The sequence below is a fragment of the Hippoglossus stenolepis genome, chromosome 11 (genome assembly GCF_022539355.2).
Source record: "Hippoglossus stenolepis isolate QCI-W04-F060 chromosome 11, HSTE1.2, whole genome shotgun sequence".
Taxonomy (NCBI): Eukaryota; Metazoa; Chordata; class Actinopteri; order Pleuronectiformes; family Pleuronectidae; genus Hippoglossus; species Hippoglossus stenolepis.
Window position 1 is genome coordinate 14,660,828 of NC_061493.1, and position 18,715 is coordinate 14,679,542.

Here is an 18,715-nt window from a genome sequence, read left to right on the forward strand (position 1 = left end):
AACCACAGGAGGCTAACCACCTCCCAGCCAGGGACAGGAAGAGGATCATTCGCTGCTTTTAGTGGCTTTCTGAGAGAGGATGGTCCTCGTCTAAATGGCACCCATGTCCCTAAAAGTGTGCGTCTCTCTCCCCACCTCTCTCGCTCTCTCGTTCTCCCTCTGCCTCTCCAAAGACTCCTCTAAGTGCAGCATCTTGTTTCAGTAATTCAGCCAGGGCAGAGACAGTGGAGAGAGGAAAGTAATCGATTTCTCTCTCATTTGGTTCCTCCTAGACCTGCTGTAAGGCCTCTTAGGGGAGTTCTGGACTATTGGACAGGACAACGTTATGGGAAAGAGTGTCATTGCGTTTAAGGTCATTGTTACACCGAGGCTTCATTTTGAGCGTATTTTTATTGGTGTGCGGGACGAAAGCAGACAAACAAACAATGCCGCCGCCATTTCCAGGACGGCAGACATCAAGATATGCCCTCACTGTTCATAACAGCATTGCCACTCTGAATGATGGAGGGAAAGATCATGCGCCACAGCAATATGATCCACTGCAGAGATACACTCTGAAAACTGCTGCTAAGTACCAAGCTTTTAGTAAAGGTCCATAGGTAAACCTTGTGTCTATAAAAAGACACCATTACTAAATAATTTAGAGGAAATGCCTGTGCTTTATGATTACTATTTCTGCTTCACGCTTCATATCATCTTTCCAAAAGACGGAATACAGAAAAACGGAGACTGGAAACAGAAGCAGCCAAATGACACGGAATAATATTGGGCTCTTACTCTGTAGAGTTTCACTGCAGCAAACATCGCCCACCTATTTCTCTCCAACACTTAATACTAACATTAAGATTGTGACTATTTAGTTTGTATATTATAACTTAGTTGTGTATAAAATACTTTATTATTATTATGCTTTCTGTATTTTCCAATTATTTCCTGTGTGTCACTATCCCTATACACTGATCAGATAATTAAAACCAGTTACCTGTTTTAATGTTGTGGCTAATTGGTGTATAATGTAAGTTAATTACATCAGAGGTATGTTGAGACTTAAGCTGTGCCCCAATGGTAACCAATTGCGTCACAGCGGCGTAGCTGGACCCCTCCTAATTCGAAGGCTCCTTCAATTGCAGCAGATAAATGCCTCCTTCCATCCTTGAGCAACAAGGGCTCCAATGGGTTTATCTTTTTTTCCCAGGATTCACTGCGTTTCAGTGACCAACCGTTTTCCAAGAGATAATGACGGCGGCAAGCTACGAGACCAAAAGAATCTTAGATGTAGGTGCAAGGCTTCAAACTGCTAACAGTACATATGTTGAAAACCAAAGGGCAACTACAGTCCAATGTCCAAATGCAGCACTGTTGCTAGGCGACAGACGCAAATGATGGTAATCTTCCTTAGACCAGACCGTCTCATTTGGATTCTTTGCGGTCTACGTGGCCCACGTATTGGGACACAGCTTTTCTCTTTCCTCTACATGTGGCATGCAGTTGTATCTCCAGTTAAAATCCAGGGTATAAAACAGCAGGGGTTATTTGGCCCTTGCCAGTGATGTGATCCCTCAAACCTTTCAACTTCACAACACGGCCTCACCTACAGGTCTGTGGCTGGCTCTGTCCACAGTTTGACATCTCCTCTGCATTTAGGCCTTTTCTGGTTTCAAGTGTTTCGACTCCGTGCCAGCGCACTAAATTCTTAATACCAGTCAGTAACTCTCAGGTTGAGCCTCCGTTCATTTACATCTGATTGAGATATTCTTGCAAAGGCCAATTAAAAATGCAACACATCTACCTTAAGAACTTGGCATGTATAATATTCAAAATAGACACCGATCTCGTGTGTCATTACGAGTGCGGCAGCCGCAAGACAAACAAGACAAATCTATCTATTGTTTATTACCTCCTCAGGCTTTTTACCCAGAGGGCGGAATAAGAGAGGGAGAGGCAGAGGTCAGCGTAATTACCATCCACTCTTTCCTTAGAGTCAGACAGTGCTAAGACATGCATTGGCAAATTCCACGGCAGCATCGTATATCACATTACCATAAAGCCCCAAAGAGCTAACCTTTGTTCAATTCCATTTGATTCTGAGCGAGGAAAACAGCCTTCCTGACAGTCTCATGCAGCCTCAGTCTTTCAAGAGTTCAGGTGTTTGTCTTTCAGTCTTGTGACTGCTCTTGCTAAAGATGTGCTATTCCAAAAATAAAGTGTCAGGGGACGTGGGGGATCATTGAATCATCCTGGGTAGAATATCACATCATCTGGCGAGCTTCAAGGTTCAGTCTCAAACTATGCCTGAGAAAATAAACGCAGCTTGTTGTGAAATAATACACAGCGTTTAGCTCAAACTACTTTATATACAGAATGCTATTTATTATTATTAATTCATAATTATTAATTCATATAACTGCTGACAATAACACTAAATTATATATTTTTTACTGTGGCACTTAATAGTAAGCCCCTGGTATTATCAGATTAACCTGGAAGCACTCTTCATTTTGGCTTCTGTTGACAAACAAAGTGCTAACATTTGCAGCATCAGTTCACTCTAATATGCCTGTTGACTGAAATGAGAGCGCCAGTGCAGAATGTGGAATACTGTTACTGAGTGAGGAGGCTTAGCCGTGATGTCTTCAGTCATGCTTAAAGCCAATGGCTTCAGCTCTCGGTGGCAATCACAAGGTGGCACACGGAAGGACAAATGTTGCCACGGAGGATGAAAGGAACATAAAGATGAGGGGCGAGTCGTGAGCAGGCATATCCGAGAGAGACATGAGGTTAAAAAAAAAAAACTGGAGTGGGCAAAAGTGTAACGATAGAAAAATAAAGACAACAAGAAAGAAAGAAAAAAAGAAAGAAAGAAAGAAAGAAAAAGAGATCTGTGAATTTCCCCTTCTTCCCCTGAGACCTCCCTTGATGCCAAGCATTCATCATCCAGCCTCTAATATCAGTTATTCTGTGGCTCCTCTGCTTACAGCAGAATTAATTTCTGCTTTAATTACTCTCATCGGCGGAATGCTGATGAAGGAGAGGGACGAGGCATTCTGGGACTCGGGCCTCATTCCACCGCTTTAATTTGAATGAATTCCACCCGGAGAGGCTGGCAAACAACTGGCAGCCGAGCCCCGGGAGCCACTCTGGGACTGCGCAGAAGAGCTGCAGCCATGGCCCCCACCAACCTAGCTACCTTGTGTGTGCGTGCCTGTGTGCATTTCCCAGCCTGTGTGTGTTGCGTGGAGCGCGTTGATTTGTGTGCGAGGCTGAGCGCTGAAGTGAAAAAGGTAGAGAGAGAGAGAACACACAAGACGAGGAAAAGAGGAAAACAATGATTGATGGATTGAGTGATGAGTGTGTGTACAGTATGTGAGCATGTTTGCAGTGTTTGTGTGCGTGCGCCCTAGTGTGCAGTGTGTGTGCATGTTTGCATTCGCATAAATGTACTCAGGGATAAGGGGTGAGAAAGTAGAGCATCCATAGAAACAAACTGTAAATGATTCCATGCAGAGAGCGAGACAGTGAAAACAGCTCCATATGGACACGAGATATATGAAATATGAACAGCATCACTGACTGCAGCCCACTGTGTAACACAAATGTTAGTTTGAGAGCAAAAACCATTAATACTTAATTTGATTATTCCAGATATGGTGCGTCATTCTCCCAGTCCATGTATCATACAAGAACTCGCAGTATAAAAAAAAAAAAAAAAGGAAATGGCTATATGAATAGGAAAAAGCTGCAAGTGTGAGATGCACACACTCCATGTTTTCATAATGAAAACAACTGCAGAAACTGTATAATATCACAGCAAGCCCGGCAGAGGAGCAGGGAGAGGGGCTATAATTGACTTTTCTCCAAGCCAGCTTGGTAGTTACAGAATGTAGCATATTGGATAAGGATTGTGATTGATTATGTGGGTCTGCCATACTGATTTTGATTAAATGTAACCATGGGTTTCTTTTCCAGGCCCTAATGAAGCAGCAATTTGAAACTGAGAGACTGGAGGATGCTGAGCCACGCCGCCTCCAGCCCCACGCCGTCTCTCTGTGTACATATGATGCTTCAAAACATGGAGTCGTCACGTAGTATCCTGCCGCTGCCTCCTCTGCCATGACAGAAAAAATATGTGGATGGTGCGAAAAGTCACAAATTAATTTATAACACAATTATTATAGAAGCTAAAAAAAACTTATTTGATAAATTCTACTTTAATGCAACCCCCCTGAAAAAACGAAACAAAAAACCAGTATGAGTGCTCGTGTTCCTACGACATTGAAATAATTTTGTGGCCTGACTCTCTGCAGGGAAAACATCCATGCCCTCACCACAAGCTAACATAACTATAATTATTATAAACTACTCTGACATTAGAGGGAGATGCTTCCAATCCCTTGAATTCGAACAAGTCGTGCTTTTATAACTTCAGCCCACATCCATCTCCTCCAATTTCCTGTTCCTCCTCCAGCTCGGCAGAGGGCACGGAGGCAGGTAGGTGTGACCTCCACCGACCCTGAAACCTCTGGACAGGTGGGCGGTGGCGTCGACGCACACTGTCCGTTTTGGCAGCGGCTCGCTTCCCTCCCCCGGCAGGGAACTCAGGCCATGATGAGCAGCTGGGTCGCAAACACTAAGCACATTAATATCTTCTTAATGATAATAATCATTATGGCATAAGCACCTTCCCCCAAAGTGGGAAGGCTCACGGAATGTGCCAGGGTAGCGTCGTCGTCGTTAAGGTACAAAAAAAAAAATAACAAGACGAAGACGAAATGACTCCTTTAATGGGCAGAAACTTACAGCCACCCGGATAATGCAGACACTAATGTAATAATGGGATAATGGGATACACAAGATAAGAGATAAGACATTAGGGAGACCAAAAAACTCAATGAAACCAGTGTGAATGAATAAATAAAATCTGTACTTGGGGTTGACACAGTTACCACCACAGATATACATCCTATGATACATATGCTAATATAGACTTGCCTACACCACAGTAATATGTATTAATTAGTAAAGTCTCCCTTTCTATGATTTGTTCATGCTTTTAGGCCGTTCTGGAGTTAGCAGAGTACTTCACCACCTTGTCTCCCCGCGCCTCTGGATCCGCAAAGTGCTACAGCATTTCCCATATACTCGCCTCATTTAATATAACTGTCAGTATTCACCTATCACAGGCCATTATCTGTCTCATCCGCGTTCATTATTGAAGCTAATGATCTGTTGTCCTCTCCGCTCCCCATTGAAGGAGGACTACATTAAAAGTCTCTTACTAACTTAATTAGTAATTATAAATGTTAAAGATTAATCAGAGAGTGAGTGGCTTAAGGTTTGCGTCTCCAGGCGGAGGTGGGACAAATGGAGAGACAAAGAGGCCATGTCGCTTCATTGTTCACACTCCACCGTCACGCTGGAAATGGAACAAGACATATGAAAAGAGTGGAAGTGTGACCATTTTACCTCTAATGACTGTCGCTTGTTTTTTTTCTTCTTACTAATGACGTCTCGAATTATAAAAGAGAAAAATACATATGTACTGTGAGAGCCTGTGTGCTTAAATCTACATTTGATAGCAATTCTTACAGCTAAATATAGTAGGATGTTATTTCCATATTGTAATCTGCAAGCTCTACTGTAGTGGATATAATGCTGTTACAGGAAGCAACATTTAATATGGTAACCTACGATGCATGCAGCACTCACATTATCTCTTTCTAACAAGATGGAAATAGATCCCCTTAATTAAATCCTGGGTGTACACTAATTCCTTACTAAATCTGCACCTCTCTGACAATTCCACATCAGCAGTACCGTGCACTCCAGTAAACATATAAGCACTGATATCAACATTAAACCTTAATAACTAATAAAGCTTTCATCCAGGGAGTTCCTGTGTGATTTCCATTAATGTGGGGGGGGGGAGTGGAAGCGCCCAGGACCATCTCCCTGTTTTCCGGAGCGTGTTGACGCTAAAGCCAGGGGGTCGGTACTCCAGGCAGAGGAGGGAAAACAAGGAAGAGCTCTATATGTGCTGAGTTGTGGAATGGGAAGAGACGTTTCAGCCTGAACTTGAGAGAAACTGCGACATTATAGTTGACCTGTTAAATTACCTATTAATTAACACTCTGTCCAAGTTAATTCGGATATTAAGCGAAACAAATGTTCTCCCCTGTGTTTTGGCCTCATTATATACAGTCTTTGTTAGGTATGTAAAAAATATTGTTTGGGAAGTGATGACGTCACAGTTTACTGGTGCTTTGTGTAATTAGCAGGCTCCGGACACAAATTGGATATAAACTGGTTTTCTCTACAATTGATTGCCATAAAGAGTAAAAACTAAATCACCGCGTATTTTTAAGACAAGCAAAGATTTTACAGTCAACGACGAGGATCCATTTCGAAGACCTGCACTCTCTCTTTTAGAGGAGAAATGGCGACGCTTTGACTGTGGAGCAGGGAGTCCTATCACACAAGACACAGAGTGAGGTGATGGTGGGGGGCTGGCCAGCGGCCCGCAGCACCTGAAACCTATTAGAGAGCTTTGGAACATTCCACGGGGTTCTTCCATTTTGGCCAGAGGGCATCGTAAAGGTCCTCACAGAGAGGGCTGGTGCGACTCAGGCGCAGACAAACAGCCAGCAAGGTGAAACACTAAAACTAGAGTAAGGATATGAAAGAGCGAGACACCTGAGCATACTGCGAAATGCGTGCCGTTGTTTGTGTTGTTCTCCAGGAGGAAAACATGTTGCCTCCACCAGATCCTTGACTCGCCATGAAAATATGGTCTAAAGGCAAAGATCACATTTTCCGCACGTAGAGTCACAAGGAGCTTGTCTTCATAAAAGGAACACTATGATTAAAACATTTACTGTTGGCAAGCCAAGCAAAACTTTTATCAACTTTTTATCAAATGGTTTGCCATCTGGACTTAAAACAGTGGGGGCCCAATAGCGCACTGACACTAAAAACAAAACATGCATAAACACACACAACCTGCTGCCAAATTTTCTTTGAGATTGCCGTATACTCTTCGCTATGTGTGTGTGTGTGTGTGTGTATATGTGTTTTAGTGGTACCAAGGCCCATCTCTTTGGCTGGATCCGTGTCCATGCCTCGGTGTTATGCTCACTGGGTTTAGCTCTATGGGTGTCTGTGGCCTCTCCTCTGGCCGCCCGTGTCCATTTGCTCTGCGGGTATGGCAGGCCTGAGCTGACAGATGGCCGCCCCTCTCCATTCCGCTCCAGAGTAACACAGTAACTGGTTTTTCCTCCGCCGTTGACCTTGCCACAGCCAGCCAGCAATCCAGGCTGGCACTCGGCCTGTCGAACAGGAGGGTAATGAAGTCCAGCGCTGCTCACATGATTATTAAGGCTTTGACGCTGGGGGGCCTTTCAGGACCCTATCCCCCCTCCCCTCTCCTCCCCTGTCTGCCACAGCCAAAGTTCGATGAGGATAGTCATTCGTTACATGGTACTTTGGAAAACCACCGTAGTGCTCCGTGAAGAGAGCTAAAACTTTTTTGCGATAGCTGGAGTCTGCTTGTGTTCTAACACAAGCCTCTCTACACACACAACATTGAAACTCTTCCCTGTCCAGTAGCGTATGATATCTACTGGTGTCCCAGCATGCCCGTCATTCCAAAAACACACACACAAGTAAGAGCCACTACACAAAGTTAGATCAGATCTGTCACACTGCTATTGGTGCTGACAACCTCTAAAAGCAACACAGTTCTGCTGTAGCGAGCCACTTCACTCTCACTGTAATTCTCTCTTACTACAAGCATCTCTAGGCACGCTTGGAACCCTGGTCCCATCAGGGCCCGACTGGGATTTGAGAGGTGTAGGTTGCAGCTCTGACCTTTAGTAAGGCAGGACTGTCTGTTTGCACTTCTCCCATAAGCCCCCCTCCAGTCAGACTGCTAAGCAACCCCATCAGACTAGGGGTCCGCATGCACCTACGGCCTTGGTGACATCTCAGAGACCATGGGGAGGTGGAGTAATGCAGAGGTTAATTCTGATCATTCAGTATTTATGGGCTTCACTTCAGAACAAGGGTTGGCATTAACACTCTAAAGGAGACATCCCTCCTGTATATCAATAAAACATAGCCACATGCACAGGAAGAGCCTACCTTTATTCAGATCGCCCCAAGGTCCCAACTAGACTTGCATGGGAGAATTCCAAAAAGTACACCAGTGAATCCTTTGCTGCTTCAAATTAGAAAAATACAATTTATACAATTCTATATAGTTTGAAACTTATGCTCCAGAGTGATTAGCTGGACAAATGAGCAAAGCTCAACCAGTCACTGAAAGGAATTTGCCCTGTTTCACTATGGCGACACCGACCTACCAATTGCAATGCGGTGAGGGGCAGCGAGTGCTCACACGGAGTTTGTACAAACAGGCTGTATGAACTGAGAGCATCAGATATTTTCTCACATGTTGGCCTAGTCTGTGAGGTGTGGGGAAATGTCAGGAAAATCAATAGATAAGGACCACATCAGACCGAGCTTGTCTGGCCTAGCAACAGAGCATCCCCATGGTGATGTCAATTACCCCTGCTTTACAACAAAAACACCAGGAAGAGCAAAACAGTCTCTGCAATGCTGTAAAACTTTTAATGCAGTCTCCTGGTTACATTGAGGAATTTATAAGAAACTTTGTTTTTTTCCCTACCCCAGTCCAGACAGGTAGCTAACACAGTGAATGTGAGAGTCTTATTGATAGCTCTTTTTTGCAGCTCACTCTGTTTTCTATTCTCCTCATGGACGCCACATTAGTCAGGGAGAGGTATAATGTAACGAGCAGTAAGGTGCGCATAATTGCATATTAGCAGCAACACACTTGGCTGCACGGGAGGTGACTGCGCTAACGAACAGAAAGGTGTTATTAATCACCAATTAATAAAAGCAGGCAGATATCACACTCAGTATATGGCACGCATGGTTTCCTTTGTTTCCACTGGCTGGTCCAAGCCTGTTCTCTTATTTATTTCATAAGATTGATCCTGTTCCTGTTCCGTGTTGTCTATTGAGTTCTGACTCTGATCCAGCCCCCCCCAGGAGTCAAATGAGGAGTGTTTGGCCATGTTTGTTAGCAGATTACATGTGTATGTGCTCTATGAAAGAGTCCCAGAAACTGAGGGAACACCATCAGACATACCTAATCAAAGAGGATTATAGGAAACGAAACAAAGAATAAAAATACCATATTCTGTTTGTGCACAAGGGGAGAAAATGCTTAATGGAGTAGTGAATGTGTTGCCACCAGGGCAGAGACAGTGATGGAGACCATGTAATCAACATACACTGGCCAAGTTGCTCTTGGGGCCAAAGACAAGAGGATATGTGTCAAGGATAATTTGCGGCCCTTAGCAAGAAACAAAACAAGGCTTTCCGCTTCAAATAGTGTTGCTGTGTACCTCCTGTCTGTCCCCCCACAAACAGTCAACAGAATATGTCTTTTGGAGGCTGCTTCATATGAACATTTGAGCGCCCGGTAGTGAAAATGGAGAGATAGTGGACAGAGGAGGGGGGGACAGAGAGGCGGAGAGGAGGAGGAGAAACTCTGGGAGAGCTAAAGGCCTCTCACTCGCTCTCCTCTCCAGCTCTGTAACGGCCCACAGTGCCTGCTTCACACAGAGCGGCCAGCTGTACAGCAAATGTGCCTTTCCCTCTCCGCCCCCGAACCTTTCCACCCCTCCAGTGCCCCCCTCTGCCTGGGCCGACCAGGCCACCGGCTCCTCTCTGTGAGAGAAGGCTCCTCCCTGACTTGGCTTCGAGCTCGGTGTTGTCACCAGCCCAAAAAAATCCATAGAGGTGACCCCAAAAACACTTTTCTGGGATGTGGTTTGGTTTGCTTGTTTACAGTTGTCCTTCCGAGCACTGCCACCTTGGCAGCAGCTGCTTGGAATGGACGGGAGTGAGATGAGAATTTGGATTGAAAGCAGATATAACAGAAAAGCAAAAACCCTTTTCACCTTTAAAAGCCTTTAAGACAGAGCCCATGTTTCAAAACATGTCAGAGCTCTGAAAATCCACATGGAGACATTTGAAACAGTGCGATAAATAGGCCAAACTTGCCCCCCCGTGGGGCTCCAAATGTCATAGTTTACAGTGGGGTCAAAGTGAAGCAATGGGGTGGCACGACAGCACGCTGATAAAACCAAACAGGCTTTTGTGTCAATGAAAGACCTTCAAAGATCCTCTCAAAACAACAGACAACTTTGTGAAAGAGCGGTGATTTTAAATCCTTTTTTCCGAGGCAGTAACTATAGATCAAGATGGCAAAACCAGCTGATGGCCAGATTTGTTTTCTAATCTCAAAGAAAAATAGCAGTAAAAGGTTTGATAGTGACTGCAGCAGCTGAAAGCTGTATAAATCTGTGTGTCTCTGGAGAAAAATCGGACACCCTCAATTCTGTAAGTGTGCCATGCCAAAAAAACTCTAAACTAAAGAGTGGCCAGCTGTCTTCTGGCCTGCTATTAAATTGCTCCTTGGATGGTGGCGATATCATTTTTTTCTCCATAGGAGTATCGCACCAGGTCCCCAAACAGAGCGACCAGCTGTACAGCAAATGTGTACTGATCCATCTGGGCCCTAGCAGGCTGCGGCCTCCATCTTAAGACACGTGGGGCCGTTCACAGGCTGGGGCTGGGGCTGGCCGGCTACAAACCCTTCTGCATCCATGGCCACCTCCTTCCCTTTCATTTACCTCCATTATCACAGTAAATGTCGAGTAGCTGGGCACCAGAGCCGCGCTTTATGTCTGAACTAGGACGTCATCATCTGAGTGTAATGTCCATGCATCAAAATGTGCTGGCAGTCGTACAAAAGAGGCCGCCACCAGCACTTGGGCCCAACGGGAGGAAGACGAGGGTGGAGGCTGAGTGCACTGCAGTTTAGGGAGACGATTGTATTACAAAGGCAGCTAATATGGACTTGTCTGGGTGAGACAGGCTCAGGTTTTGTTGTTCCATACACTTAGGACTATGGTTATGTCATGGCACACCACTATATATAGAGTTATCAGTGTGAACTGACACCATGGAGCGGGGCATGGATGAAAACAACACCCCTATGAATCCAGCGTCTGCTCCATTACCTACGCTAATAACGCTGACAGCTGAGCGGAGATGACCCCAGCCCCCTGTTTCCCCTCTCCTGTGCAGATGGCCATTAAAAGGAGAAAGTGTCCCTTTTTTCAGTAGAGACGGTATTTAGACCTTTTCCAAATTAGGATTTTTTTTTTCTATGTTTTTGGCCCAAATTGGCTTTGCAGTTATTACTGTCTGGATTGAGTTCAACCCCATTCTACATTAAAGAAGGATTCATCAGAAGCCATACAAAACCACTAGATTACGAACCTGACGCATGTGTTTTCTTTACAGCTTTTCGGGAAAAACATATTTTCTTTTCTTTTTATTTCTTCTGTTCGGTTCCATTTTCTTTGTTTAAAAGAAAAACACAGTCACGTCTCGACAAGTTCATTTTTCAACTGCATTTTCATTAAGACGTGTTTTGCCTTCTCCATATTTTACAGATCAACAAATGCAGCAAACAGAAACCCTTTTGGGGAGTCTGATGAAAACCACGATCGTGTTGAATACAAAGCGATGGCATATCAGAGAAGTAAAACATCAAACAATAACCCAATCACCTATCCTCCTGTTATCTTAAGCTGTCTGAATTCCACTATTATGCGGGAACTGTGCGCTTGTGCCACTGAAAGACATAAAATAACCAGTAGGGGGGTCTGTTTTCTACCCTCCCAGTGTGCTCCGTGCCTGGCTTCGAGAGAGAAAGGACTAATGCTGGCATGGTACTGTATTAGGCACCCCCAGTAGAATAGTGGGTGAGCAGATCGCAAAGATGAATACCAAATACACACCTACACACTCTCATCTCGTCTCTCTCCTTTGCAAATACACTGCAGCATCAAAATCACAAATCACATGCTTCTGATTGTTTATGCACAAACAGTGGGTCCCTGATAGAATTGCCTACCGGTCCTGATAGAATTGCCCACCGTGTTTAAATTCACCTGCGCCTAGAAGCGTGTCCCAAACAGAGAGGCGGTTTGGTTCCAGATCAATGAGTCTCTCCCCCACTGAAGACAACAGATAATGCAGTGTAATGAAAGAGCCACCAAACGAGCTGAATAAATGAATGAATAAAGGAACGTGAGACCGGAATTCAGACGCCTACTTACTGCAGGCAAGAAACCCTGTTTTCCAATTGTCTGTTCTCTACAAATTATTCTGCCTGCATACAAATGACAACCAAAAGTAAAGACATTTTGAAAATGTGGAGGTTAGTGATATACCAGCACTTTTTGTTTAAGAATCTTGTGAAAGGAAATTTTTAATAATTTAGTCATACACCAAGTAGTAAAATCAAACATCCATTTTTTCAGTTGATTTGACGTCATTAGATGCTGAAAGCATGAGAGCATGTTCCTAAATGTTGTATTCAGATCTCAGTTATCTGAACAGGGTACTTCAGTGAAACAATAAAGGCACAATAAACAAGCAAAAAAATAAGGAAAATAAAAAATACACCTGCAATGGGAAGTTTTTCTGAAACCTGTGGAAAATGATTCGTAAATTTACCACTTTGAATAAAATCAGTTTTGGTTTTTCAATATTTCAATAATCTGTACGGTATGTTTCCACTGCTTCAAACTACTGTCATGACAAAGTGGTTTGAAGTGGAGAGATTCTGCTCCACAAACATGCACACGTACTATTGTATACAGTACCATTCACATGCATGGGGAAATGAAGAGGATGGTTTATAAATTCACAACAATGGGGATGCAGTTGATGGTCAAAATATTTAAAATAATTCCACCTATTTGGTGATGTGATCCAGAAAGTAAGCCTGAATGAGACAGGGTCAAATATTTCATTACATATATCAGGTGATTCATTTTTTAAGTATAAAAAGACTGACTTTATTTCAAATAATCAAATAGTTGTGGTGAATTTAGGGTGATTTTTTTTCCTTAATTATTCGTATGTAACATCGATGACGATAACACAAAATCTTTCCCTCTAACATTGATCAAATTTACGCTATAGTAGAAATACTTTGGGAAATGTAGAAAAACACATTTACAAACATTCTGCAGAGGCACTGTGTTTTATGACTTTGTTGCAGGAGCACAACAAAGACAATAATGAGTGAAACAAAAAGAGTTCTCTCCTACCCAGCATGTGGTTGGCCACATGAACTTGGATGTCCCATTCGCTGTAGAACACCATCTGACATTTGATGCACTGGTATGTCTTCTTCTGTAAATAAGACAGAGAGCAAAGGGATTATCAATTCTCAATAAAAGATAATATAACAAAACAGAAAACCTTTTAGTTTAACCGATTTGACATAACAATACAAAAGTATTTGAGAACCTCAGCATGATCTTATAAGCTATTCAATCTTATTCAATACAACACTGATTAACAATACCTCTTCAGTTTGTGAGGGACTGGCTCTAGGCATGGGGGACACCTGGGGGGTCTTGAGCTGCCCGCTGTTGCTGTCCCCTGCCTGTTCTCGATGCACCGTCTGGACGTGGTTTTGCAACTCTGCTTCTGACTCAAACTTCACATTACAGCTGGAACATCTCGTCTTGGCAGCAGATAATGAGGATGTGGAAGAGGATGAAGACGATGAGGAGACAATTTTGCCTTTCCCGTCACCAGGGCTGAGACTCTCTCTCTGGACCCATGCACCTGTAGTTGGTGCTGGAGTGGAGGCCCCACCTTGCTGTTGTTGCCTTCCTCCATTCACTGTTGGGCTGGAGCTTTTAGAACCAGCTGCGGCCACACACGACGCACAGAGTCCATAAGGCAGGCCGTTGATGTCCAGCTTCACAAGGTCTAGTTTGGACCGGAAATCTTTCAGACAAGAAGCGCACTTGAAAAGTTTCTGGGGAAGGTGTAGCTGATGGTTGTGAGTGATGATATTGTTTCGGACCATGGGTGGGTTGGGGGTCATGGAGCCAGCTTTTTGCATGTGAAATGTACCATGGATCTTGAGCTCCAATGTGGAGGTGACTGTCTGCATGCAAACCACACAGCGGAAACCTGTCAGGGAGTTCCTTAGGTCAGGGTGCATCTGGCAATGCTCCAGGAAGTCCTCCTCACTATGCAGTGGCATCTTACAAATGCGGCAGCTTCCTGTGTCCAGACTCTTGCTATGAGTGACCTTGTGCTCAGTCAGGGTGAGTAAGGAAGGGAAGCGCTCCCCACAGATGGGACACATGTAGTGTTTGACAGGCCCAAGGTGGGTCTGCATATGTTCCCTCAACCCAGGCTCAGAGAAGAAGGTGCGGGAGCAGACATTGCACTTATGGTTGCCCTTGATCATTTCAGCTTTCCTTTTTACCATGGCACTCTCACCAGGGCGTATATTGTGGTCTCTCAACTGGTGGTTAGTGAGGAGTGAATCCATGGTGTAAGACGCCCCACAGATGTCACACCCAAACATGGGATCTGCAGATTCCACCTCTTCCTCACTTCCATCACGGCTGTTCTGGGACTCCACAACAGATCGTACTACTGTCCCTGGGCCATGGCTGTTAGTTAAGAGACCTTGTAGTTCAGCATCCTCTTTAGGTTGGCCATCCACACTACTTATAGTAGAGCCATTAGCACCACAATTCTGCTGCTTTCCCTCAAACACACAGTGTTTCTCTCTCAAATGCTTCTCCAACAGGACGATGGCATGGAAGGCCTTACTGCAGAAGCGACAGTTGTACTTCTTGCTGTGCGTGGTGATGTGGCACTGCAGCTCCACCTCTGTGCCAAAGGATTCTCCACAAAAAATACAGCGATGCGCACGGCCCTGGTTTTCCAGATGGCTGTGTTTTACATGTAACTGTAGGTCAGCCTCATGCCTGAAGTCCCAGTTGCAGGAGGTGCAGCGATACACCTTCTTCTCGTTGCTGTGCTTTACAGCCAGGTGGAGCTGGGTAGACACCTTTGAGTCAAACACCTCTTGGCACAGAGTGCAACGAAAGAACACAAAGGTATGCATGTCAAGTAGGTGCTTCTGCAGGTCATCCACTGATGTGAATTGCTTGTCACAGCTCTCACAGATGTAATAAGTGGAGGTAATAGTGAAGTGAATTGTCACATGCTTTAGCAGGGACTCTTGGTTGGGGAACTCTTTGTTGCACTGTGGGCAGGTCAGCTGAGGCTGCATGCCATCCAGGTGAGTTTTTAGGTGAGTCTGGAAAAGGTCTAAGTTGGTATACTTAGCTCCACACTGGTTACATATGAACTCACTGGAAGTACGTGAGCTGCCTTGTTTAAACATGGTAGCTTCCACAGATATTGGAGAAGAAGGGCTGAGAGTGCGCAGAGATTTCTTTCCGTTGTTGATGTAGTTCAGTGCAAGTGGAATGTTCTTGTGATTCTCCTTGATGTGCTTGTTGAGCTTCAGAACACTGTTGAATATGGGGGAATTGGTGCAGTACGAACAGGAGTACACTTCTACTATAGGCTCCTTGGGAGTTATAGCCATGGGGGAGTCAAAACGCAGGCTTCCCCCATCACAGTGAGTCTGACGAACATGTTCCTCCAAGGTAGTCTCCGTCAAGAACCCCATGTAGCATTGGGGGCAAAAGAAGGCATTGCTCTCTTTGGCCACAGGACTAGGAAAGCCATGAGAGCATCGGATGTGTTCCTGGAGTCCGTTGAGGTCACTCAACACCTCAGGGCAGAAGTTGCACTGAAGAAGGGGATCAGGTAAGCTGACTAACAGGGCAGCATGGTCTTCTGCATTGTGGACCTGCTTAAGATGTTCATTTAGATTTAGTAAAGAAGGCAGAACTTCCAAACAAAACTGGCAGGTATGAGCCTGCTCTGGCTTGTCCAGGTGCATGGTTCGCAGGTGAATTTGAAGCACAGCCAAACTGGAGAATACTTGCCTGTTGCAGTACATGCAACTGTAGGAGACTTTCGGCTGTTTGGATGAACGTCCTCGTATGTCTGATGTATTTTGAGCTGCCCTCTTTCTCCTGCCCCTTGTCTTGGGCACGGGTGGCGCGGTCTCCACCATTGTGGAGCTGTCGACGGAGAGGTTAGAGTCAGGAGTAGTGCTGGAAACAGAGGTGTAACCCACTGTTAGCAAGGAAGGGCTGTTACTATGGTTACTTGACTCAGGGAGCTGGTGAATGTCCATGTGAGCATAGAGGTCCTCAACAGACAGAAAGTGGTCAGAGCAAATAGCACAGCTGTGGCCCTTTCTGTCTCTACTATGGGCCTGGTCGATGTGTGTCAGCAAGGTGCCCTCATCACTGAAGGGCTCATGGCAGTAGATGCACTGCAGCGTGGCACCTAGGCCTCCATCCTCTGATGGCGAACACTCTGGGTGGCACTCAGCGATGTGCCTCTGGAGCTCTTCTGGGACATCAAAGCCCTCCTCACAACGGCTGCATTTGCTTGTTTCTTTCAACTTCCAATCATCAGCTCTAGAAAGGCTGGAGCTGCTGCCATCTTTGCCCCTTTCGTGTACTTGCATGTGTCCATGAAGAGAGCTGGAGGAAAGGAAGCCTCGGCGGCACACAGGGCACTTGTGGGGTTTGTTGGAGGCGTGAGTTTTCATGTGGATTTTGAGGTGATCACTGCGGGAGAAGGCAGAGTCACACTCTCCACAGTGATACTTCTTATCGCCGGTGTGGAGCTTCACGTGTCGATCCCGGCTGCGCTTGTGCTTGAACAGTCGGCTGCAAAAGGTACAACTGAAAGGGAGTTTATCACCGTGACTCTGTTCGTGACGCTTGAGGAAACTTAGGCGACTGAAGGACTTGTCACAGAACTGGCACGGGTATGGCAGACCAGGGCCCCCTTCATCCTCGCCAAAATCGTAGTCCTCGCAATGTCCTGGAGAAGTCTGATCCTTACTGGAGGGAGATGATGCTGGCCAAGAACACGATGGGTCATCCTCAAGATCAACACCGTCTGGAGAAGAAAGAGGGACAAAAGAGAGAAGAAGAGTGTGTAAGAGATGTGTTTTAGAAGACTGTATTAGCAACTCATCTGTCTCACTCTTTGAAATAAAAAGGAGGGCCACCGTGGTGTTATTTGTCATAGTAATTATAGGGTTGTGGTGTATGAATTTAGAGTTCTGTGCAACTAAGTCCATTTGTTCTTCAGTGGGAACAATACCTCGCCTTACGTGTTATCTGAAAAGTTACATTTAAATATGCAATTTTAAGTATAATTAGAGGAGAGACTAAGTGGAAATACTTTTTCTACAATTAACCTTGTATGTGGCCATGTAATGGCTTAGCCCACTGTGACTCAAAACACAATCTCTCTGACATTTAAAGCCGACACAAGACAATGGCTGTACTTTAGATTGTAAGCCTGGCATGAGGTAAATTAGAACATTTCTATTATTCCCGAACAACGACGGGAATATTTGTGAAAAACGAGAGTCCTTGAAATGACCTTAAGACAAGAGAAACAAGATAGAGTGAAAGAGAAGATTAAATGTGCAATTTAGACCACATAGCCTTTAGAAACCCTATATTGCAAAACAGATGATTTTGTGAAACATGGGCCTTTTGGAACATCAGTCAATAGATATTGGATTATAGAATATGCATTATTATCATATTCGTCAATGTGTTAAGTCTTATAAGCCGGGAGGCAGCTGATACTGGATAGATGGATGTGCCATATGCTGATGCATGTGTGTGTGTGTGTGTGTGTGTGTGTGTGTGTGTGTGTGTGTGTGTGTGTGTGTGTGTGTGTGTGTGTGTGTGTGTGTGTGTGTGTGTGTGTGTGTGTGGGTTGAGCGTTGGTAGGGGAAACGGATAGGGGGAGAAAACCAAGTGGCTAACAATCTCACTCAAGGACAAACAGGTGCAGAGAATGACCAGGGAACACCAGTCAACTGACAATACAGCTTTCGCCCATACAGCCCATTGGTTTTACAAATACTCTAATGTGTCCCTATTCAAAACATTATGTTGCCAACATTCCATTCCATTGGTTCACTGTACAATGATATGAATGGAAAACCCAGAGCACCACTTTCCACAAGTTCAAAAGGTGACAGACCACTTCTTCCGCTGCCGAATTCTAAGTGCTGGGGACTTCCTTACCTAAATAAAACAACGTAATCTCAACCCCTTCAGAAAAAAAAACTGAGTCAAAAGGCCAAAAGTTGGAATGGGAAAAACAAGAGGAAACTGCTAAGATTTATGAGAGGGACGAAGGAAAAGCACGAGCTCTTTCCAGGATCCAACCTCTGTGCTCTCCTTCAGCTGACAAATCTAAGTCTCTCTCTCGTTCTGTTGTTTTTGCTGGGAGATCTGCCCTTTGTCAGGATATCATGCCCTCTCGGAGCACTTACCCCCATCAGGGCCTATCTTCAGGAAACAGATGGGGTCGGAGGCCATTCCCTTGCCCCTCCAAACTGCTGAAAGCGGCACATTGAGAGCCCACCTCCACACCGCGGCCCTCCCGGAAACCTCCCACCCCTGGCAAGGCGCCCACTCTGCACACACATCTCACTCAAGGAGCAAACCTTGCCTGATTTACTTGCTTCATCTCTCATACATGTCTCAGTGTTTTACTCTCTCTATCTCTCCCTCTCTGGTTTGAGGGAGGATGGGTGACTCAGTGTTATGCCCTCCTCCACAGATGGGGGCGGATCTGCCCTCTCTCATGCTGCCTCCCAGGGTATAGG

General features: G+C 45.0%; 1 protein-coding gene across 5 annotated transcripts in view; it reads right to left on the minus strand.

Moving 5' to 3' along the window:
• The window catches only part of LOC118117583 (zinc finger protein 521), a 93,364-nt gene that overhangs the window by 35,886 nt on the left and 38,763 nt on the right, over positions 1–18,715 (minus strand). For 4 of the 5 annotated variants that reach the window (XM_035169929.2, XM_035169928.2, XM_035169926.2 and 1 more), the window contains 3 exons: positions 13,478–16,977; positions 13,218–13,302; positions 12,860–12,889 (listed from right to left, as the gene is read on the minus strand). In XM_035169929.2, coding sequence (XP_035025820.1) covers positions 12,860–12,889; positions 13,218–13,302; positions 13,478–16,621 — 3,259 coding nt within the window. In that variant the 5' untranslated portion in view covers positions 16,622–16,977. The remainder of the gene's footprint in view (positions 1–12,859; positions 12,890–13,217; positions 13,303–13,477; positions 16,978–18,715) is intronic. The other variant, XM_035169927.2, reaches the window with a different exon arrangement.